The sequence below is a fragment of the Felis catus genome, chromosome B4 (genome assembly GCF_018350175.1).
Source record: "Felis catus isolate Fca126 chromosome B4, F.catus_Fca126_mat1.0, whole genome shotgun sequence".
Taxonomy (NCBI): Eukaryota; Metazoa; Chordata; class Mammalia; order Carnivora; family Felidae; genus Felis; species Felis catus.
Genome location: NC_058374.1, coordinates 74,492,932 through 74,517,797, shown reverse-complemented (window position 1 = coordinate 74,517,797; position 24,866 = coordinate 74,492,932). Strand labels below are relative to the sequence as shown.

Below are 24,866 nucleotides of genomic sequence, written 5' to 3'. Positions count from 1 at the left end.
GATCATGACCTGAACTGAAATCAAGAGTCAAGGCACTTAACCTACTGAGCCACCTAGGTACCTGGAAGATGTAACAATTCTTAATGTGTATGCATATAACAACAGAGCATGAAATTCCAAGAGGCAAAATCTGATAAAATAGAAGAAACAGATGAGTCCAGTATCATAGTTGGAGATGCGAATATCTTGTTCTCAGAAGCAGACAGACCTGGTAGGCAGAAAATCACTAAGGACAGTTAAACTGTCCATCAATCAACATTGAATATCATTGACATCCATAAACTATTTCATCCAATATTCATATTCATATGGGTCATTCACCAAGATAGACCACATTCTGGCCCACAAAATACTCTTTAACAAATTCTGAAGAATAGAATCCTACAATGTCTGCTCTCAAAAGATAACAAAAGATAACTGGAAAACCCTAAAATACACGGACATTAAATAACACACTGCTAAATAACACGAGTCAAGGGAAAAAAAATCTCAAGACAAAATTTAAAATATTTTGAACTAAATGAAAATGACAATACAACTTACCAGAATTTGTGAGATGCAGTGCTTAGAGGAAAAAATTATAGCATTTAATGCATATATTAGAAAAGGAGAGAGATCTAAAATAAATCATCTAAGTTTCCACCTTAGGAAACTAGAAAAAGAAGAGAAAATTAAGTAAAACATAAGTAGAAGAAAATAAATAATAAGAATTAGAGCAGAAATCAATTAAATTGAAAACAGGAAACCAATAGAGAAAATCAATGAAACTAAAAGTTCTTTGAAAAGATCAAAAAAGTTGATACGCCTCTAGCTGGGCTAACCAAGAAAAAAGGAGAGGACACAAATTATTAATATCAAAATGAAAGAAGAACAACACCACAGATTCTATGGAAATTAAAAGGATAATAAAGGAATACTATGAACAATTCTATGCTCATAAATTCGATCCTAGATGAAATGAATGACTTCCTTGAAAGATGCAAGAAATAACAGATGATGTGAATAGGCCTATATCTATTAAAGAAGTAATAATATTAATAGCCTTCCAAAAGAGAAAGAACCAGGCCCAGATGGGTTTCCTGGTGAATTTTGTCAAATAGGTAAGGAAGAAATTTAACCAATTTTCTACAATCTCTTTCAGAGGATAGAAAAAGAGGGAATGCTTCCTAAGTAATTCTATGAGGTCAGCATTATGCTGATACTAAAACCAGACAAAGACATTACAAGAAAAGAAAACTACAGACCAATATATCTCATGAACATAGATGTAAAAATCCTCAAAAAAAATCAGTAAATAGAATCCAAAAAAAAGTATAAAAAGAATTATATAAATCTTGTGATTTATACTTGTGACCAAGTAGAATTTATTCCAGGTATGCAAGGCTGGTTCAACATTCAAAAATCAATTAATATAATCTAGCACATCAACAGTCTAAAAAAGAGAAATCACATGATCATATTAATAGGTGCAAAATTTCGATACCTTCCTCTCAGCTTATTGGAACCCTAAAGCTTCTATAAAAAAATAAAGTCTAAAAACAAAGATTGGAAGGAGCATTGCACATAGATTATGGGGTCCGGTAAATGGTGACTGGTGATCCCTAGCTCTTGTAACCAGCCCCCTTGACCACATCCACAAGGAACGTAAGGACGCTTCTGGATGTAGCTTCTGTGGTTGTGGGAGTTGACCGAAGTGAGGGAGGAGGAGGAGATAAAGAGAGATAAAAAGAGAGTTCTTACCTGTAAACAGATGATGTAGGTCACAGATGCTAGGAAAATGCCAGATATGAAGGAATACCTCAGGCAAGTTAAAATTCAGATGGATGAAACAGGGCCTCATCTTGTCCTTCCTCAGGGGAGCTAACAGTCAAATGAACAAGACAGTGAGTCAGTAGAACACGGTGGCCATAGGTGCTGGCTCTGAAGTCAGAATGGCCAGGTACCTCACCAAACCCTGTCATTTGCTGGCTGTCTAGGCAAATTTCTTAATTATTCAGATCAGTTTCCTCACTGGTATGATGGGGATAATATTACCATCACGTTGCGAGGTAAAAAGTATAATACGCTTATTACTTACGATAATGCTTACCTGTCTCGCTTATTACACAGATTTCATTTTTCATGAAGAGAGGTAGCTCGTGTTCCCTGTGATTAACCTTAACATTCATCTACTGGTGCCTAGTACTCATCCTCCTTACAGACCTCTTCAGAGGTATTCCAGGCAGTCAAGTGGGAGACAGAGTCAGAAATGTAGGAGTGATCATATCCCAGGGTCTGGATCTTAGCTTTGCTAAGGAGGGAGGGGCAGGAATTAATATTTAAGATCTCAAGCTGTCCCAGACTGTGCTAGGTTGGGTTTTTACATACATTTTGCTCAGTCTATTAGTTATTTCTATCTTTACCATTTTAATTTTACCTAGGCAACTAAGGCTTAGGTTAAGCCACATTCTCAGTAAGTAGCAAACAGGGTTACAAAATTTAACCCCTTTCCCCTGGCTAGAGTGAGCTTGGATTTCTAGCAGTATTGACTCATTTATGTGTTTGTCATTCTTTCAAAGAATACTTACGAAGGCCTATGAGAGAGGTTACTAATTTCCCTTCAATATCTGCTCTCCTCTTGTTTTTCCTGAATTGTTTTTAGATGAGCAACATAACTTCCAAGAGTAAAAACTTCTCTTGCAGCCAGGAGTGGCCACGTGTCTAAGTCCTGGCCAGTGGCGTGGAAAAGGAGTGTTCTTAAAGGCCACTATTCCCACTCTGCCCCTTCCTGCTGTCTGGATTGCAGATACGATGGCTGGAGCTTAAGCATCCATCTTGAGCCACCAGGGAAGCCATATGCTGAAGATGATGGAGCCATAAGGTTGAAGGTGCCTGGGTCTGACACTGAAATTATCATACCTATGGAGAAATAGGTTCTACTTACATAAATGGGTTAGGAAAAAGCTTAGGGCAGAAAGCCACCACAATGGGGCGAAAGCACCCGAGGCTAGGTAGTGAGATACTATAATGGGATCATGAGTAAAATTCCTTTCCATCTGACACCAATGTACCTGATCACAAACTCCACTTGCCCCCAGGCCCTTTGCTTCTTATACGAGTTAATGATTACTATCTGATAGTTTTCTTCACATTCACCATGTATGTAAGATCTTGAGAGCTCAATAAATATGGAGATGAAACCTCTGTGGGGGGCTCTTGTCTCCTCCCAGACATTAGCCTCTTTCATATTCAATTCTGCATCCACTCTCTTGCTGGACAAGAGAGAACTCCAGACTCAAAGTCTGTGACAAATACCAACCCTGGATTGCTCATATTCAGTCTTCTTTTATTTGAGAGAGAAATATTCTCTCATGTTTAAGCTACTCTTATACTGGGCTTTATCTCACATGCAATTAAACCCCATACATAAATTGTTTTATATATTTTTTAGAGAGAGAGAGAGAGAGCACACAAGGGACAGAGCAAGGGAGAGAATCTCAAGCAGGCTCCACACTGTCAGCTCAGAGCCCGATGTGGGGTTCTACTTCATGAACTGTGAGATCATGACCTGAGCTGAAATCAAGAGTTGGACGCTTAACCAACTGAGCCACCCAGGAGCCTCTAGTATTCCTTTTCTTAAGATTCGTATTAACTTTCAGAGTGTTTCCTTATTTAGCTATTTTGAAGATGTCAGTAATTTTTTTAGACATTAACACCATTGACAAAATTAACACCATTCATAATCATTAATTGCAGCATTTTACTCTTGCAATAATAAACATTTATATATACTTCCACTATTAGAAATTCAACATATAGAACACATAGAGACACCTTTTTGAAAGTGACTATTCAGATATTAACAATAAGTGCAACTGAGATGACTGGGGTTTGTTTTCCCTAAAAAGAAATTAATTAATGAGACATAAAAGCATAATTTACCAACCTTGTTGAAAACTATTCGAAGACATGTCAACAGAAGTGGGGAAGTCTGCACTCTAGAAAAGAACTTACAATGGCCCATGTCTGGGCTCACAAGAGAGAAGGCGGTCATTACAGGCATAGCTGTTTTTGGTAGAACAATGTGAGCCTCAGAATTAGGTAACAAAGGCCATCAAGACCATTTGATTTAACTCCTTTCACTTTGCTTCTGTACTCACTAAGAAATTGTCTATTATGTGACTTGAGAGGAAGAAAAATAGGAGGGAGGATTCACCCAAGGGTCTATGAGGTTTTACTAAAGGAGCCAGCAGCCCCCATCCCTCTCATCTCAATTGACTCTGGTAGAATTCATTTAAAAAAATAGATTGCTTTTGTTAAGAACATCCATAAATCAATATCTGTTTTAAAATGATTTATTATAATTGGAAACACAAAACCAAAAGGATCATTTCATTAGTAAATATGTTGATGGTACACTCGATGATTTGACTATTACGATGTGAAAATACAAAGATACTATATAAATATACAGTGGGAAAGATGAGCTAATGATCTGCCCTTGTAAGAGAGGACCCCAGGGTGGGTTTTCACTGATGATTATCTGGATTAGTGGCTCCCAGTCTTAAATGAACAATTGTATCCTGTGCTTTAAAAAATCAGGATTCCCAGGCTGCACTGGGAATTAAATCGGAATCTCTGGGGACAAAATCTAGAAATAAGATTTTTTTTTTTTAAATGCTCCATAGATGATTTCAAAGTTCAGTCAAGCCTAAGAGCCACTGAACTGGATTTTGAGGCTAATGTCTGAGATCACTGAGTTGTTTCGAACTGACAGGTTTCTTTGCTTCCGTTTGTTTTCATGGACTTTTGAAATCATTTTTGTTTTACAATTTTAGAGTTGTCCTGAAAAATTAAAGAAAGCTCACTCATACAGGAAGCAGACGCAAGAAATGTTAAAAGGTTCACATTCTTTCTTCCTTGTAAGCCAGGGCACTCTAAAGAGAAACCTTAGTACTGACACACGACCAAGAAAGACTCAGAGTCAGATACACTTAGAAAAGCAGAGTTTACTCGCAAAGGTGAAGAGAGGCAGACCGAAGAATTGGTTTGTCAAATACAAGTACTTACAGGAAGCAAAACAAAACAACCTTGCACATTTGTCAGAGTTACAAGATTACACAGTTTGTTCAGATAGAGAAACAGTAACTTTCTCAGATGATTATCGTACTTACAAAGGTCGTGACCTATAGACACCCGCAGGGCAAATATTCAGGATGAAATCATCTTGAGGGGAGTCCAAGGAAATAGTCAAGGAGTTATTATTTTGGCAATCGGAACAAGTCAGGGTGACTCTGCAGTTTGGGGGTTATCTCCCGTGAAGTTTAGTTATAGTGGAAGCAGGCAAGGCGTCTGATTCGGATTTAACGCACCTGTCAATTCTCTAATTGTACCCTGAGAAGAACCGCGCACTGTATCTGACCTTCTGCGCATGCTCCGCCTGGACGCCAGGGGGCGGGGCGACGGCGCGCGGGGACTTGTGGGAAAGCTCAGGAAGGCGGGGCTCGGCGTGAGTTGCTGCGAGCCTGGGACGTCGGCCTTGCGGGCAGTAACGGCCTAGTGAGGTGAGTCGGCCTTGTCGTTATCGCCGGCTTTGGCAGCCGACGGGGCTTTTGGGGTCGCGTGGCTCGAAGGGGGCGCGCGGCCGTGGGTCCCGGGTGAGGCGGAGGGCGTGAGGGCGTGAGGGCGTGAGGGTGGGCGGCGAGGGCGCGGCGGTGTCCAGGGTAGCGGCGTCCCGGGTGAGCGTTCCGGCAGGGGCTTGCTCCGCGCGCCCGGGTCTGGACGGCCTGCTCTGCTGACCGTCCCTCCACCCCGGCTGCCCGGGGTACTGGGCGGGTTTGCGGTGGTCGGACCGCAGATCCACTCTCCCGAGAGAACTGCGGTGGGGCACGCCCCCTGTCGGCGTCGGTGTGCAGTGTTCGCTCGGATATTGAGTGTGAAAGCGATACGCCCCGCGCTGGAAGTTTCTGGGTGCTTGCTCGGACTCGAGCCTCGTCGCAGGTACCGTTGGCAGCCATGGCGCCTGCGGGAGCAGCAGAGGTGATGAATGAAATGGAAAAGGGTTTCGACGCTTTGCAGCATCACAGTGGCTTGCTGCGGCTTTATTCCTATTTTTGAGCCCCCAGCAAAGCACTATACTGGTTTCGCTTTATTTTACTTTTTCAAATGAGATCTACATATGGGATCAAACTGGGCACTGCCTGAAAAGAATCTTAAACTTAGTTTAGGTTCTAGGGCCAGGCTAGGGGTCAGAAGACCTATCTGCATTTGCAACCGTTAGAAAACTAATTTTTCTAATTTCTCTCTCTCCCTTTCTACTCCCCCACTCCTCTTAAGCTTTAGTTCCCTCCCACCTTTTTGGGAACTTTGTCCCATCACTCACCCTTTTTCCTAGATCTTATCTTGTTTCTCTTCGCCAGACTATACTCCTGAGCAATCTTAGATTATTACAGAATCACGCTAATCCCAATATAATCTCATTTACTCAGCATCTCATTTTATTTCCACTTTTTCTTTAAATCTCAATAAAATCCTTAATAAATCTTTACATGACCAAATATAATGCACTTTCATTACTCTTAGATGATCTTTGTGTCATTTGGCACTGCTAACCTCTCTCACCTTGAACTCTTAAGAATTCTATTCGGTGAAATTACTCGCCCAAGTTTTCCTACCACCTCTCTAGTTGTTGCTGCCTAGTTTTTCCTATGTATGTTGGCATCTCTTCCTCTGCTTGTTCCCCTAATGATAGTGTTTTCCAGGTTCCAGTCCTTCCCCACCTAAACCTGTAGTTACAGTGATTAAGCATGTCCAAATCCATGATTGCAATTTCCACCTTTATGCTAGCGACACTCAAATTTGTATCTCTAGCCCTGTGTGACTACCTATAAGTACCTACTGGTTATATCCTGATTTTCCATAAGCACCCAGTTCAGCATATCTCAAACTGAGATATTTGCCTTCCCTCTTGTCCTCCAATCGTGAAGCTTTTTCCTTTTCTTTCTTTCTTTTTTTTTAAAGGTCTAAAGAAAAAAATTTTAAGTAATCTCTACACCCAATGTGGGGCTTGAACTCATAACCCCAAAATCAAGAGTCACATGCTCCACCAACTGAGCCAGCCAGGTGCCCCCTTTTTTTCCTTTTAAAATTGTGATCCAGACTCAAAATGGCACTACTCATTTAACCAGGCTCCCAAACCAGAAATCTAAGACACTGGTTAAGTCCTCTGCTCCCCCACTCCTTATGTGAATCAGTCATCAAGTATCTTTTATTTTCCCACTATAATATTTTTCACATAGCTTTCAGACCTCATGGCATGGCATTTCAAGACCTGTCCCATAGCCACCTGGGCCTTCTCTCTCATCATTCTCTTAGTCCTTCAGTCTGCCTGCCCACTTCTCCATGGTTAATCACTTGGCTGGCCTATTTGAAGCTTGGCTAGTTACAGCACCTTTGGGGACTCTTTCCTTGAACCCACCACCCTACCCACCATCTGATTTATGCCTGTCCTTTGTTGTCAGTCCCACAGCATCTCTGTGTACCTCTATTTAGCACAGTTGCTCTCAACCAGGAGTTAATTATGCCTCCCAGGTGACATTTAACAATGTCTGGAGCACTTTGTCACAGTCTGGAGGGGAGGGGGAATACCGCTACCTAGTTGGAAGAGGCCAGAGATGTTGCCAACCATCTTCCAATGCTTAGGACATCTCCTACCACAAAGAATAATCTGTCCCAAAATATTGATAGCCCTAAGGTTAAGAAACCCTGCCTAGCCTAATATTTCGTTGCTCAGTACTTGATTATTTTGCTTCCTTCTCCACTAGACATAAGACCTTGTCTTGTTTTTACAGGGCCTGTCACATAGCACAAGTTCAATAAATTTTGAAAAGGAGTAAAGGAGATAATTAGGATTAATTTTTAAAAATTTTTTTTAATGTTTTATTTATTTTTGAGGCAGGAAGAGACAGAGCATGAACAGGGGAGGGTCAGAGAGAGGGAGACACAGAATCTGAAACAGGCTCCAGGCTCTGAGCCGTCAGCCCAGAGCATGACGCGGGGCTGGAACTCACGGACCGCGAGATTGTGACCTGAGCCGAAGTCAGCCGCTTAACCGACTGAGCCACCCAGGCGCCCCTAGGATTAATTTATAAGCTAGAGATGGGCAGACAGTCTGCTACCATGGGCTACTTGCTAATTTTAGTGATTGCCTCATTGCCTTTCATTTACATTGATTGCAGCGACTCCCAGACTTGTCTGTTTTTCATTTGTTCATTCAGCAAACATTGATTCATCTAAAAAATGATACACCGATGTTTTCTTTCTTCAGCATCACTTTAGGCTCTCCTCTATGTTTTTTGACCATTTATGACGTGGTAAAAAGTAATTAGCTAAGCTTCAAAAAAAATAAACCAAATATTTTTGTTTAATTCTTGTTAGAGATTGGTTGGTCAAAACTCTGCAGGCCATAATGACTTCGACAAATAAAGCAATTGAATTACAACTACAAGTGAAACAAAATGCAGAAGAATTACAAGACTTTATGAGAGATTTAGAAAACTGGGAAAAGGATATTAAGCAGAAGGATATGGAACTAAGAAGACAGAATGGTGTTCCTGAAGAGGTAAATTTCTTAATTAAATCCTAGTTTAGCATCCAGCATAACTAATTTAAAGTGAAGCAGAACCATTAAAAAATTTTTTTTAGTGTTTGTTTATTCTTGAGAGAGAGAGAGAGAGAGAGAGAGAGAGAGAGAGAGAGACAGACAGAGCACAAGCAGAGGAGGGACAGATAGAGCGGGAGACACAGAATCCAAAGCAGGCTCCAGGCTCTGAGCTGTCAGCACAGAGCCTGACACGAGGCTTGAACCCATGAAGCATGAGATCATGACCTGAGATGAAGTGTGACACTGAACTGACTGAGCCACCTAGGTGCCCCAAAGCACAGCCTTTTAAAATGTTTTGTGAAAATACTGAATTTGAAGTGATTTGCTGCCTGTCGGCATTCTGAAAAATTCTGCTTTTTAAAGTCTTTGTAATTATTTATATTAACTACATGAAGACATTTTAAGACTTAGCGAATAGTTCCTAAAAGGAAGGCCATGTGAAAATTCTTAAGGTAAATGAGTAACATCATACAATATTTAGTGTGTATATATGTTATACAGATCATATGTAATTATATATTTCATGATATATTAACATACAGTATTAGCATATAATGTAGATGGTACAGCCAAACGTTTTTCTTAAGAGTGTGCATTTAAATATGGATAGCTTTTTCATACTAATGATGTGGAGGCAGTTCAGTTTGCTGTTGTACTACTGCTAATTCATTATAGTAAGGCTGAAGAGCAGGCAGGTTTGGAAGTGTGCATTTAGGATTGCAAATTAAATGTATAATGAAACTTTCTAGATACTAACTTGTGACTAAACAATGTTCAACATTTGTCAGAGAATGAATTTAACATTTCAGGCATGAATTATTATAAGTGAAGATGGTAAATTGATATTTTTACATACTTAAAAAATAAAAAGTACTTCCTACTTGAAGGTACAATTTAGTGAGAATTTTAAACATTGCTAGTTACACAAAAATGTAATTAATAGAGCAGGGCTTAAAACGTTGTGTGTGTTTTTTTCCCCTGTCCCTAGAATTTACCTCCTATTCGAAATGGGAATTTTAGGAAAAAGAAGAAGGGCAAACCTAAAGAGTCTTCTAAAAAAACCAAAGATGAAAACACAAAAAACAGGATAAAATCTTATGATTATGAAGCATGGGCAAAACTTGATGTGGTAAGTTAATCTACTCTTGTGCTTCTTAGTATTTGAATAAAATTATCTTAGAGTTAGCTAAGAGTCATGGGTTAAATGAAAAATAAAGTTCTTATGCCTGTTTTTGTCATTTGGATTGTTTTATGTGGATACAAATTCATTCATAGTGCTCTTCAATTTGCTACATTATTTTTTTCTCCTGCAGCCCTCTTTCAGTGTATAGTGGCTAAAACAGCCAGTGTTCTTTTCTTTTTTTCCTATTTTTTTCTTCCTTTTTTCTCTTTTTGCAAAAATAATATGTAGAGGTCCAGTGTACTCTTCTTCCAGTTTACCCCAGTGGTTATATCTTCCTTAACTACAGTGCAGTATCAAAACCAGGAAATCGATATGCTACAATGTATGTATAGTTCCGTGCCATTTTATCCCATGAACACTTCGGTAACCACCATGGCATTTAGAACTCAAAAATATTGCATCGCCACAAAGATCTCTCTTGTGCTGTCCGTTAATACTTGCACCCACATCCCTCCTCCCCGCCGTCTCTAACCCCTAGACAGCCAGAATTCTAAGATAGTAATAACTCCCAGAAAAGAAGGACTCTGCTATATGTTTTTATAGACTGAAGGACCTAATACTGGCTGAAAGGGAATGTCTTAGTGTCTAGTCTTGGGGCTGTGGCTATGGGACAATAAAAGTAAGCCTATCTTGATCCCCAGAGGATGGGCTTCACCCTTCTAGATGAGGGTAAATCTGTTTGCCTCCCATCTCCCACACGTAACACGTGGTATAACTGGAAAATTACCACCAGTACTCTGCCTCCGAACCCTCTACGTAGTGCTTCAAGCAGCCATCATTAGGTCAGCCTGTGAAAGGCAATCTGTTGGTCAGCCTTATTCTAGACTCTCACTCAACTTAAGGGTTGATTTGGTTTGATTGATCTGAAATATATATTCCTTTTTAGTCTTTCTGAAAGCGTTAATGTAATAGTCGATTTATACAAAAGAGTAAGTGAAGATATATGGTCTAAAGCATAATAATAAAATGAATATGTGAGCCCACCATGTAACTTCCAGAGAAGTTTTCAGTCCTGTTGAAGCTACCAGTGTGCTCCTTTCCTACCCCATCTTCTTTTCTCCCCCTCTACTTCCATAGATAACCATTCTTGTGATTTTTGTGTTTGTTATTTTATTTGCACTTTACTGTTTAACATTTTTGTTTGAGGTTATACGTACAGTAAAGTGCAAAAATCTGAATTTTTGCTCATATATATACTTGAGAAACCACCATCCACATCAAGATATAAGACATTTCCAGCATCTCAGAAACCTCCCTTTTCAGTTGATTGCCCCCCAAAGGTAGCTGCTGTTGTGATCTCTAATATTTTAGATGAGTTTTGCCGGTTATAGAATTTCATATAAATGTATCATATAGTATACACTCTTTTTGTTTAGCTTTGGTTGCTAGCATTATCTGACACTGATCCGTATTGTCAGTAGCAGTAATTTGTTTTTTTCATTGCTGATCAGAATTCCATTGTGAGAGTATATCACAATTTGTGTATCCATTCTTCTGTTGACATACATTTGGGTTGCTATTATGAACCTGTTATGAACATTCTGGTATGTGTCTTTTGATGGATATAAGCACCCGGGGGGAATTTGCCAGGTCATACTTTATATACACATTTAGTTTTAGAAGATACTGCTTAGTGGTTTTCCAAATTAGTTGTATTTTTCTTAATGAAACCAAGGCTAATTGACTCAAGATGGAGCTGGCACTATTAATTAAATAGTTTGCTATCTGTTTCAGTATTGTCCTGCTGTAAGAGAAGTATGGTTTTAGGTCTTGGATTTATTACTGTGGGAACTGATACTTTCTGAACATGACTTTTACTCTGCTGAGTATTATATAGTCCACTTTGCATTTTTCGTGACCTTACCCCTCATTATGTAGCCTTTTCCTTTTCATAAGGTGGTATCTTATAATGGTTTTTCTTGAAAGGCATCATCTCAGATCATTACCTAGAGAGGTGCTTTCTACACAAACGTTTGTTCATTCAACAGATACTGATTGAACTCCTGCTTTGTGTGGTCAATGCTGTCATGATGTACTGCATTGCTTGATGTCATTTTAGTGTATCTATGCAAGATAATAGGTGTTTACTTACCATCCGCTCCAGTTCAGATCTGAGCATCCTGCTTTAGTGTCCTGCTGCTGGTGGTGTTATACACATATAAACATAGCAGGAATGGATAATCTTGTCTCGTTAATGTTGGTAGGGTGGTGGTATTTGTGGAATCTTCATGCTAACACACAGCTAAGCTTCAGTCTAACTCTTAATGTTCATTCAGTGTAACTAAGCATAGATTTTATTTTTTAATTTGTCAATACTTTTTTTTTTTTTTTTACATAAAATAGTATGCTGTTTGTTAAATGCAAAAACGATTTTGTTTACATAATTGAAGTTTTTGTTTAAATGAGCTTTAGTGGGGGTGCTTGGGTGGCTTAGTGTCGGTTAAGCATCTGACTTCGGCTCAGGTCATGATCTCACCATTCATGAGTTGGAGCCCTGCGTCGGGCTCTGCGCTGACAGCTCAGAGGCTGGAGCCTGCTTTGGATTCTCCCTCTCTCTCTTTCTGCCCTCCCCCACTCACACTCTGCCTCTCTCTCCCCAAAATAAATAAAAACTTTAAAAAATATTTAAATGAGCTTTAGCGAACTCTTTAATGCTTACTAGTTTAAAATCTCTTTGTAAAAATCATTCTTTTATCATATATATTTAAAATATATTGATGGGGTTCATGAGATGATTTATTACCATGAAAGGAAAGTGTGATCCCAAAGAGATTGGGAATTGCAGGACTAGCATAATACATATTTTCTTTCATAGTCTGCTATATTTTTGGAATTCGCTGAGAAACAATGTAACAGCCGCGGACAGAGGAGTCAGATTTGCCTGGGTTCAAATCCTGACTTGACCACTTATTAGCTGAGTGATTTTGAGTTAACAAACTTCTGTGTTTTGGTTCCTTGCAGTGGAAAATGGGTAACTATACTTACCTCATAGGTTTTTTTGACGATTAGGAGTTAATTGTGTTCTGCCAGCAGTTTTTAATGTTTTAAGATTAAGGAAGGAAAAAGCGTTTTAGTAAAAAACACTCTCTTGGCTATTGGTTGTTTATTATATTAATTTGGGGTTATTTGCAAACTTTGGTTATGTCAAGCTAATACCTCACTACTAATAGTTTGTGACTTAGGGGTGTTTTGTGGACCCTATTGACTTAGCTTACTTTATGTGTTCAAAGGTAGATTCTTTAAGTGGTTTGGATCTTGGTTTTCTAGGGTACATTTTTCTCTGGATATAATCCTAACCAGGAGGGGTTATTTGGGTTGAAAGCAACCTTAGACCTTTAGGTCTTTAGGTGATAACAACCTAAGTTCTATTGAGTGTCTTTTTTTTTTTTTTTTCTTTTTTTATGTCTTCTTTATTTTAATGGTCATGTAGTTATGAACACTAAGTTTTCCTACTTACAATTTCAGGACAGCATCCTTGATGAGCTTGATAAAGAAGAGAGTACCCATGATTCTGTGTCTCAAGAATCAGAGTCAGAAGAAGATGGGATTCATGTAGATTCACAAAAGGCTCTTACTCTAAAAGAAAAGGTATTCTTTAGGTTAGCATTAGTTTCCTTCATGTAAGCAGGATATGTAGAAAATCACATGGCTCCCAGTATTTCTTCAACATAGTTTGGGGGGTATTCAAATTTTAAGTTTTTATTGGCTGTACCCATATCAAGAGAGAGTAGAGCTTGTTGATTAGGAATGTATGCTCTGAAACCAGATTACATGGGTTCAGATCCTGTGACAAGTTCTTTAAATTGCTTGTAACTCAGTTTTCTTAACTGTAAATATCAGATTAATATTATTAGTAAATTTCAATGGGTTATTATGAATATTAAGGGAATTCTGTATGTAAAGTGCATGGACTGTACAGAGAGTCGTTTTAAGATTTTTTGTAGTAGACAAAAGTAACTTAAAATCAGCGTGACATGAGTATTAAATTCCACTCCTCCGTATCACAGGCCATCTTTGGTTACTTTTTGGAATGTTAAACATCCCTCTTTGGAAAAGCCTTGTTATAAAACTAGGCTTTTCAAAAAGCCTTTTGCTTTTCAAAAAGATGGAACTCTTTTCAGATTAAACTTCATCTTGATGCCTTTCTTTTGTTACATTTCTGTGGGTTATTGTCAGTAAAAGGTATATAATGCTAGGTGTGTTACTCATTTTTCTACCAGGGCTTTTGGATTGTGCCCATGCAATGACTATATAGTGAATTATCAGCGTTTGTTGAAAGACCGTTTTGCTTAATTCTCTTTTCTTTACTGTTAACCTTGATTACAGAGCTAATGAGTTAGAAAGCTATGCATAATATTGAAAGCAAATGTCTCTGGAATTCTGTGCCAGTATGTATCTGACTCATATGCTTTTTCAGGGCAATAAATACTTCAAACAAGGAAAATATGATGAAGCAATTGAATGCTACACCAAAGGCATGGATGCTGATCCGTATAATCCTGTGTTGCCAACAAACAGAGCGTCAGCGTACTTTAGGTTGAAAAAGTAAGGGATTTCCATAATGTGTGTGAATATTTTATGTGTGTATCAACACTGATTGAAGAAAAGAATCTTTCATACACCCAGGCAATGACATAATATTCAGAGATAAAAAGGCATGAGTTACTAAGCCTTGAAAAGTCGTAGAGAAATTCCAAACACATACTTATTCTTCTTTTTTTTTTTTTAAATAGTGTTACTGACTTTTTATTCTCATTACTAAGCATAGTAAAACAAACCTACAATCATTTGCTTTCATTATAATTTCTTGAACAAAAGAGCATTTGGCAGTATTAAGGACATAATCTTAGAGCAGTCTTTTAAATGAAATCAATTTGGCTTTATAAAAATTTCCCACATGGCCTTTCTTTTCCAGATTTTCAACATAAAGTGGTAAAAACTTGTCCCAAATTTTGGCATTTGCATGCAGAATAGTATTTGGGAACCATACGTCATAAAAAGATAACTGGCATCTTCCCTTGAAAATGGGGATGGGGTCTTCATTTTTTTTTTTTTTTCTTCCAAGTTTTTATTGAAATTCCAGTTAACATACAGTGTAATGTTAGTTTCAGGTATAGAATGTAGTGATTTGTCACTTACATACAACACCTGATGCCCATTACAAGTGCACTCCTTAATACCCATCATCTGCTTAACCTATCCCCCCACCCCAGCCTAACCCACCTCCCGTCCAGCAACCCTCAGTTTGTTCACGAAAGTTAAGAGTCTGTTTCTTGCTTTGTCTCTCTCCCTCCCACCCCAGTTCATTTGATTTGTTTTCTAAATTCCACATATGAGTGAAATTATATGGTATTTGTCTTTCTCTGACTGACTTCATTTAGCATAATACTCTCTGGCTGCATCTGTGTTGACGCAAGTGGCAAGCTTTCATTCTTTTTGATGGCTAAGTAATATTCCGTTGTGTATAGATACCGTATCTTCTTTATGCATTTATCAGTTGATGGACATTTGGGCTCTTTCCATAATTTGGCTATTGATAATGTTGATATAAACATCAGGGTGCATGTATTTAGTATTTTTTAATGCTTTGGGTAAATTTCTAGTAGTGTAATTGCTGGAATTTAGGGTAGTCCTCTTTTTAACTTTTTGAAGAACCTCCATACTGTTTTCCACAGTGGCTGTACACCAGTTTGCCTTCCCATCAACAGGGTAAAAGGGTTCCCTGTTCTCCACATCCTTACCAACATCTGTTGTTTCCTGCGTTGTTAATTGTAGCCATTCTGACAGGTGTGAGGTGATACCTCATTGCAGTTTTGATTTGTATTTACCTGATGATGAGTGATGTTGAGCATCTTTTCATGTGTCTGTTAGCTGTCTGTACGTCTTTGGAGAAATCACTATGCATGTCTTGTGCCCACTTCTTCACTGGATTATTTGTTGTTTTGGGTGTTAAGTTTGATGAGTTCTGTATAGATTTTGGTAACTAAACCTTTATCAGATATGCCATTTACAGATATCTTCTCCCATTCTGAAGATTGCCTTTTAGTTTTATTATTTCCTTTGCTGTGAAGAAGCTATTTTTTTAAATGTTTATATATTTATTTTGAGAGAGAGCACAAGTGGAGGAGGGGCAGAGAGAGAAGGAGAGAGAGAATCCCAAGCAGACTCTGCCCTATCAGTGCAGAGCTCATCACAGGGCTCAATCCCATGACCACCAGATCACGACCTGAGCCAAAATCAATAGCCAGATGCTTAACTAACTGAGCTACCTAGGCGCCCCCAGAAACTTTATATTGATGAAGTCTCAGTAGTTCATTTTTGCTTTTGCTTCTCTTGCCTCAGGAGACATGTGTAGTAAGAAGTTGCTATGGTTTAGGTCAGAGAGGTTGCTACCTGTGTTCTCTTCTAGAATTTTAATGGTTTCCTGTCTCACATTTAGGTCTTTCATCCATTTTGAATTTATTTATTTTTGTGTATAGTTTAAGAAAGTAGTCCAGTTTCATTCCGCATGTTGCTATCCAGTTTTCCCAACACCATTTGTTAAAGAGGCTTAAAAAAAAATTTTTTTTAATGTTTATTTATTTTTGAGACATGGGAGAGAGACAGAGGATGAGCTTGGGAGTATGAGTGTGGGAGAGAGAGCGGACACAGAATCTGAAGCAGACTCCAGGCTCTGAGCTGTCAGCACGGAGCACAGTTGGGGCTCGAACCCACGATACATAAGATCGTGACTTGAGCCGAAGTCAGATGCTTAACCAACTGAGCCACCCAGGTGCCCAGAAGAGGCTGTCTTTTTTCCATTGGATATTCTTTCCTGCTTTGTCAAAGATTAGTTGGCCATATATTTGTGGGTCCATTTCTGGGTTATCTATGTGTCTGTTTTTGTGCCAGTACCATACTGTCTTGATGACCACAGCTTTGTAATATAACTTGAAGTCTGGAATTCTGATGCTTTCAGTGTTGCTTTCTTTTTCAAGATTGCTTTGGTTATTTGGGGTCTTTTCTGGTTCCATATAAATACTAGTCTTGTTTGTTCTAGCTCTGTGAAAAATGCCGGTAGTATTTTGATAGGGATTGCATTAAATGTGTAGATTGCTTTGAGTAGTATAGACATTTTAACAGTATTTGCTCTTCTAATCCAGGAGCATTGAATGTTTTTCCACTTTTGTTGTCTTCAATTTCTTTCACCAATGTTTTATAGTTTTCAGAGTACAGATCTTTTATATCTTTGGTTAGGTTTATTTCTAGGTATGTTACAATTTTTGGTGCAGATGTAAAAAGGATTCCTTGATTTCTCTTTTCTGCTGCTTCATTATTGGTGTATAGACATGCAACAGATTTCTCTGTGTTGATTGTGTATCCTGCGACTTACTGAATTGTATATCAGTTCTAGCAATTTTTTGGTGGAATCTTTTGGGTTTTCTGTATGGAGTATCATGTTATCTACAAATAATGAAAGTTTGATCTCTGCCAATTTGGATGACTTTTATTTCTTTTTGTTGTCCGATTGCTGAGGCTAGGGCTTCGAGTGCTGTGTTAAATGACAGTGGTAAGAGTGGACATCCCTGACTTGTTCCTGACTGGAAGAGGACAAGCTCTCAGTTTTCCCCATTGAGGATGGTATTAGCTGTGGGTTTTTTTGTATATGTCCTTTGTGATGTAGAGATATGTTCCCTCTATCCCTGCTTTTTTGAGGATTTTTTTAGCATGGATGGATGTCGTACTTTGTCAAATGCTTTTTCTGCATTTATTGAAAGGATCATATGGTTCTTATGCTTTCTTGTATTCATGTGGTGTATCACGTTAATTGATTTGCAACCACCTTTGCAGCCCAGGAGTAAATCCCACTCGATCGTGGTGAATGATTTTTTTAATGTATTGTTGGATTTGATTTGCTAGTATTCTGTTGAGAATTTTTGCATCCATGTTCATGAGGGATATTGGAGCTTAGTTCTCTTTTTTAGCAGAGTCTTTGTCTGGTTTTGGAATTGGGAATGCTGGCCTCATAAAATGAATTTGGAAGTTTTCATTCCATTTTTATTTTTTTGCAATAGTTTGAGAATAATAGGTATTAATTCTTCTTTCAGTGTTTGGTAGAATTCCCCTGGGAAGTTGATCTGGCCCTGAACTTTTGTTTATGGGAGATTTTTGATTACTGATTCTTTGCTGGTTATTGGTGTGTTCAAGTTTTCTATTTCTTCCTGTTTCAGTTTTGGTAGTTTATATGTTTCCAGACATTTTTCGATTTCTTCCAGTCTTTCAGTTTGTTGGCATATAATTTTTCATAGTTTTTTTCTTGTAATTGTTTGCATTTCTGTGGTATTAGTTATTTCTCCTCTCTCATTTGTGATTTCATTTATTTTGGTTCTTTCTCTTTTCTGTTTGATAAGTCTGGCTAGGAGTTTATCAATTTTACTAATTTTTTCACAGAATCAGCTTCTGGTTTCATTGACCTGTTCTGGTGGTTTTTTAGTTTCTGTATCCTTTATTTCTGCTATAATCTTTATTATTTCCCTTTTTCTGCTGGCTTTGGGCTTCATTTGTTCTTTTTCTTGTTCCTTTAGGTGTAAGGTCGGTTGTTTATTTGAGTTTTTTCTTGTTTCTTGAGATAGGCCTGTATTGCTGTATACTTCCCTCTTATGACTGCTTTTGCTCCATCCCAAAGGTTTTGGACCATTGTGTTTTCATTTTCATTTGTTTCCATGTATTCTTTTATTTCTTCTCTGATTTCCTGGTTGACCCATTCATTCTTTAGTAGCATGTTGTTTAACTCCATGTATTTGTGGTCTTTCCAAATTTTTTTTTGTGGTCGACTTCAAGTTTCATAGCATTGTGGTCAGAGAATATGCATGGTATGATGTCTCTCTTTTTGTGTTTGTTGAGGCCTTACTTGTGACCTGGTATGTGATCTCTTCTGGAGAATGTCTCATGTGCATTTGAAAACGATGTGTATTCTGCTTTGCAATGAAATATTCTGAATATACTTGTTAAGTCTGTCTGGTCCAGTGTGTCATTCAAAGCTATTGTTTCCTTACTGGTTTTCTGCTTAATCTTTCCATTGCTGTAAGTGGGGTGTTAAAGTCCCCTACTGTTATTGTATTATTATCAGTGAGTTTCTTTAGGTTTGATATTAATTGTTTTACATATCTGGTGCTCTCATATGGGGGCATAAATATTTATAATTGTTAAGATCATCTTGTTGGATAGTCCCCTAATTAATGATATGGTGCCCTTCTTCCTCTCTTGTCTTTGGTTTAAAATCTAGTTTGTCTGGGGGCGCCTGTGTGGCTCTGTCAGTTAAGTGTCCCAATTCTTGATTTGGGCTCAGGTTATGATCTCATGGTTTGTGAGTTCTGGCTACACAAAGCCTGCTTGGGATCCTGGGAATCCTCTCTGTCTCTGTCCCTTGCCCGGTTGCACACATGCGTGCACTTTCTCTTTTGAATAAATAAACTTAAAAAAAATAAGCAAAATCTAGTTTGTCTGATATTGCTACTCTGGCTTTCTTTTGACTTCCATTTGCATGATAGATGGTTTTCCATCCCCTCATTTTCAGTCTGCAACTGAGTCTCTTATAGAGAGCATATACATGGGTCTTATTTTTTTAATCCATTCTGACACCGTCTTTTGATTGGAGCATTTGGTCCACTTACATTTAGAGTATTTCTTGACAGATAAGAATTTAGTGTTATTTTATTGTTGTTTCCTGAGATTTTCTCTATCCATTTCTAGTCTTTGTTGCTTTTGGTCTTTTCCCACTCAGAGAGTCCCCCTTAATATTTCTTGCGGGGCTGGTTTAGTGGTCACGAACTCCTTTAGTTTTTGTTTGTCTGGGAAACTCTTTATCTCTCCTATTCTGAATGACAGCCTTGCTGGATAGAGTATTCTTGGCTGCATATTTTTCCCATTTAGTGTGTTGAATGTATCATGCTACTCCCTTCGGCTTGCCAAGTTTTTGTGGAGAGATCTGCAGCTTGGCCTTATGGGTCTTCCTTTGTAAGTTAGGGACTTCTTTTGTCTTGCTGCTTTTAGGATTTTTTTTTTTTATCACAGTATTTTGCAAGTTTAATTACAATATGTCTGGTGTTGACCTGCTTCTGTTGATTTTGATTGGAGTTCTCTGTGCCTCCTGGATTTGGATGTTTATTTCCTTTCCCAGATTAGGGAAGTTTTCAATTATTATTTCCTCAAATAAACCTTCTGCACCCTTTTCTGTCTTTCTTTCTGGGACTCCTATGATACAAATATTACTACATTTGATGGAATCACTGAGTTCCCTAGTATTCTCGTGATCCATAATTCTTCTCTTTTGTTCAGCTTTATTATTTTCCATTATTCTATCTTCTGTATCACTTATTTGTTCCTCTACTGCTTCCATCGTTGTGGTCATTACATGCAGTCTGTTTCAAATCTCAGTTCTTGCATTTCTCATTTCTGATTGTTTTTTAGCTCTTTTTTCTCTGTGGTACGGCTGTCCCTGATGTCTTTCATGCTTTTCTCAAGACCACCAAGTATCCTTTTAAGTGTTGCTTTAAATTTTCCATCAGGCATATTACTTATGCTTTTTTTCCATTAGATCTCTGTTCAGGATCTTTTCTTGTTCTTTCTTTTGGGATGAATTCCTCCATGTTGGCATTTTGTCTGAGTCTCTGTCTTCTTCTCTGTGTTAGAAAAGCCTGTTATGTTTCCTGCTCCTGAGAGTGATGGCTTTGTGAAGAAGAGGTCATATAAGTGTCCAAGGCCTGGAGCTTCGGGAAGTGTCTCTGGTGTGTGCTGCATGCATTCTGCTGCTGGGTTTTGGCTGCTCTGTCTTTCAGGTCAGTCACCTGCAGAGGCTCTCCTTGCCTGCAGTGGGCAGTGTTTGCATTAGCCAGAGTATGGGGAGTTTTAACTAGGTGTGCTTTGGTCCACTTATTAAATGAGACCTAAGTCTACTTCCACTAGAACCAAAGCTTTGCAGAACTCTATGGCCAGTAGATGTGGTGCATGCAGAGGTTTCTGCTGGCTTTCTGAGGAAGGGGCCCGCTGCTCTGCGACTTAGGCACTCTGGCCTGAGAAAAGCAGTGCCAGTGGAGCACAGGTGGGTGTGACTTGGTGTGAGCAGGTAGGGCAGCCAGTGTTGGCACCATGTTGTTTACTGAAGTTGGTTTATGCTGGGTGGTAGGGGAGGGAACTGGTGTCAGCCAGCCTCTTTGTCCTCGGAGAGGGGTCTCTGTGCTCTCAGGGAAGCATTCCAGAAGAGCAAATAATTTTCCCTTGTGCATCCCAGGTGGTTTTCAGATTGCTGGTTTCATGCTCTTTCCATGTTGCCTGCCTGGAACAGTGCAGTGCACTTTGGGCTCTGTTGTAGCCAAGGCTGCTGACTTTTAAAACTCCAGACTTTAGGGACCTAGTCTGGTGGGGACCCTCGCTGGTCTTCTGGAGGAGGGTCTCACTGTGCTGGGATGGATGCAGTTTTGACCAAGAAGGGCAATCGCTGTAGCTCAGGGTCATGGGATTTGGAGCAAAGCAGGTTAAATAGCCAGTGTCTGGGTTAGCTGCCCTCAGTCAGTGTCTCTGTGCCTACGCTGAGAGGTGTGGGGGGATGGAAATGGTTCTTTCATCCCCGGAGAGGCCCCTTTTTGAAAGCCACCTCTCATAGATGTGCTCCAAGAAGAGGGAACAATTTTAGGGGATCCTCAGATCACTGTACTGTCTGCCCCAGGGTTGTTTGCCTGCCTGCCCTCCAGGAGTAGGGCAGTGCCCTTCAGGGCTCTATCCCAGCCCTGCCCTATGACCTCTAAAACTCCTGGCTTTGAGCCCTGCTGGTTGCAGAAACTAGAAAATTAGTCCCTTGTTTTCCAAACCAGTGGCTTTGGGGAAGTGTTCTCCCCGTGCGTTTCCCGGTGTGCTCTCCTCTCTCTTATCTTTCTTCACCACCAGGGCTTCCTCCCTGTATCCATTTTCCTGGTGCTGGATTGTTGGTTGCCTCCTTTCTTTCACTCTTTCCTTTTCTTCTCCCTCTTTCCCTTCTCTCCCTCCCTACCACCCTTTTCTCCCTTCCTTAAAGCAGTGATAATGTTGACAGTTTTGTAGGTTTCTTGGGGTTGGGTCACAGGATGTATATATATGTTCTACTTATATGGTGATGACCAGTTGTACAAGTAATGCAAAGGTAGTTGTATAAGTTTATGTTCTCATTAGGAGTGTGTGTGGATGCTTGCTCTGTGTCTTTACCAACACTGGTAGAATCCGGCTTCTTAATTGTTTTCAGTCAAGTGGGTGCAAAATGGTAATTCACCTTGGTCTTAATTTGCATTTCCACAACTGCTAATGAGGTTGAACATCTTATATATTTATTTGCCACCTGTATTCCTTTGTTTCCCTGTGAAATGCCTGTTTTGTCTTTTGGGCATTTTTCTGTAAGTCTGTTTTTCTATTGATTTTTAAGAATTCTTTCAGGATACTAATCCTTCAGTGTTCATAATAATTATTTTCCCCCAATCTGCAGCTTTGCTTTTTTTCTTTCTCTGTGAAGTCTCAATGAGCAGAAATTCTTGATTTTAATATATTTCAATTTATTGATTTTTTTTTTAGAGGTTAGCACTTTAAAAAATATAATTTGTTACAACAATAGTTTCCCATGCTGAGCTCATAATAGTCTTCTATATTTTCTTCTAAGAGTTTTTAAGTTTTAATTTTCATGTTTAAGTATTTATGTATGCTGAAGGTAGAAGTCTAATTTCATATCTTTTCATATGACTATTTCAGTCATGTCAGTCTTATTTATTGAACATCCACACTTTCCCCATGGATCTGCAATGCCACCTTGTCGTATGCTTAGTTTGCATGGATCTCTTTTTCTTTCTTTCTTTCTTTTTTTTTTTTTTATGTTTATTTACTTATTTTGATAGCGAGAGAGGGCCAGGGACGGGCAGGGAGAGAGAGAATGCCAAGCAGACTCCGCACTGTCAGCACAGAGCCTGATGTGGAGTTCAGTCTCATAAACCATGAGACCATGAACCGAAATCCACTGAGCTCAACCCACTGAGCCACCTAGGTGTCCCACATGGGTCTCTTTTTCATCATTCTGTTCTCCAGTTGATCTGTTGCCTATCCGTATAACTCATTCCTACTACCTTTAATTGCTATAGCATTATAATAAGTCTCCATATTTGGCATAGGACATGTATTCTTACCTTATTATTTTTTGGGAATGTCTTGGGTATTCTTGGACTTTCGCTTATCAGTGTAAATACAGGAATCATCTTGTTAAACTCCTTGAAAAATTCTGTAGGTATTTTGATTCTAATTGCTTTGGATTTATAGATCAGTTTGGAGAGAATTATATTGCTATGGTTTTGTGACTTAGTATAAATCATGAATATGATACATCTTCACTTAAGTCTTTAATGTTTTTGAAGACAGTCTTCAAATGTTCTGCATATGGGTCTTACATATCTTTTGTTAGATTTATTTCTGGTTTTTTTTGTTGTTGTTGCTTATCTTTAGTAAAGCAGTCACCTTGCAAACTTTCATTATTACTAACAGTGTCTCCAGATTGTTTTGAGTTTTTTAGGTAGACCATCACATCATCTGAGTTTTGTTCCTCTCCAGTCTTTTAGCTGTATATTTCTTTCTTGTGAAACTGCATTAGCCAGGACCTCTAATATAATACTGACAGAAAGCAGTGGTAGTGGGCATTCTTTTTCCTTTAGAGGGAATGTTACTTACATCTCACCATCATGAATTAATGCTTTTCAGTAGCCTTAAGTAAATAAAAGAAGATGGGATTTCAGAAACAAATTTTGAAGTTTTGGTTTGACAAATGAATATTATTAACTTCAACTTTTTTAAATTGCAGATTTGCTGTTGCTGAGTCTGATTGTAATTTAGCAATTGCCTTGAATAGAAGTTACACCAAGGCTTATACAAGACGAGGTGCTGCTCGATTTGCTTTGCAAAAGTTAGAGGATGCCAAAAAAGGTATTAATATTTTCATCTTATTATTATCTAAAACACTCTTTAATAGTTTAATTTAACAGATGCTATACAAAGAATACTAGGTAATCACAGTTACTACCCTCAGAGAGCTTTCTGTATTTGAAGAAATCTAATTTTTGCTACTTTGGGAAGGAATGCATTATTTGCCACCAATCAGACTTTGGTTCAAATTCTTACTCCACTGTGTATTAGCTATGTGACCAAGGGGAAGGTTGTGGGTCCCCTATGATTTTCAGGTTTTCAGCCGTAAGATAGGGATTAAAGCATCTTGTTGGATATTGTGAGGCAGAGAGGCACGGCACATAGAGTCCTTGACATGTTTTTCTTCATTTGTAAAGTCTAAGCCTTTTGTTACTCCATAAAATAAGTTTGTGTACTATAAATCATAAAATCTGAATAAAGTTGATAATCTAATGGGATTCTGCTGTTTCTGGTTTTAAGATGTACAACTTAATGATAGTAAGTGTCCTTCCTGGGGCTGGTGGAAGAGGGTGATTTGTCAAGGGATTCTGTTAGGCTTTTGTTTGTCTTGGTGGAGAATGGAGATAGTCCAGTAACCTCCTGTTGGTTAGTATTTCTTGGTTCCTCGTAATTTTGCTGTAGGATGCATGCCTGTTTGTCACATGTAGCAAATGACTGTTCAATGGAATTTTTTAATATCTTGTCTTTCACATATTCTTTATCTTCAAATTTACTTAGATTATGAAAAAGTATTAGAACTAGAACCAAATAACTTTGAAGCAACGAATGAACTCAGGAAAATTAATCAGGTAAAACATAGTTATTTAAGTGCATTACTTAACGTTTATTTGATGAAGTAAAGGTTTTTGCATAGTCTTTGTACCATAGATTACTTAATATAGACTTTTTCTAATTTTAATTCTTTGTACTGTACAGTTTTACTAAACAAATTTGCAAGCTAGAGGAAGTAGAATAGTATTTCAGGATCCCTAGGAATCATCATTTAAAAAAGTCATCTGAGAGACACCTGACTGGCCCACTTGGTATAGAGTATAAGACTCTTGATTTTGGGGTTGTGAGTTTGAGCCTCACTGTTGG

General features: G+C 38.6%; 1 protein-coding gene and 1 long non-coding RNA gene across 6 annotated transcripts in view; one reads left to right on the top strand and one right to left on the bottom strand.

Annotated features, from left to right (window-relative positions):
* LOC123386586 overlaps positions 1–5,619 on the bottom strand; it is a 38,190-nt gene extending 32,571 nt beyond the window's left edge. For 2 of the 3 annotated variants that reach the window (XR_006600685.1, XR_006600687.1), the window contains exons 1-2: positions 5,154–5,605; positions 1,741–1,860 (exon numbers count right to left, since the gene is read on the bottom strand). This is a non-coding gene — a long non-coding RNA (uncharacterized LOC123386586). Of the gene's footprint in view, positions 1–1,740; positions 1,861–5,153 lie in introns of all 3 variants that reach the window. The other variant, XR_006600686.1, reaches the window with a different exon arrangement.
* Positions 5,419–24,866, top strand: part of RPAP3 (RNA polymerase II associated protein 3) — a 40,718-nt gene continuing 21,270 nt past the window's right edge. Inside the window, exons 1-7 of one of the 3 annotated variants that reach the window (XM_011283884.4) lie at positions 5,419–5,543; positions 8,416–8,599; positions 9,630–9,770; positions 13,290–13,412; positions 14,242–14,369; positions 23,668–23,789; positions 24,507–24,577. In XM_011283884.4, the coding sequence (XP_011282186.1) occupies positions 8,447–8,599; positions 9,630–9,770; positions 13,290–13,412; positions 14,242–14,369; positions 23,668–23,789; positions 24,507–24,577 (738 nt within the window). In that variant the 5' untranslated portion in view covers positions 5,419–5,543; positions 8,416–8,446. The other 2 variants (XM_045061677.1, XM_045061675.1) reach the window with 2 other exon arrangements.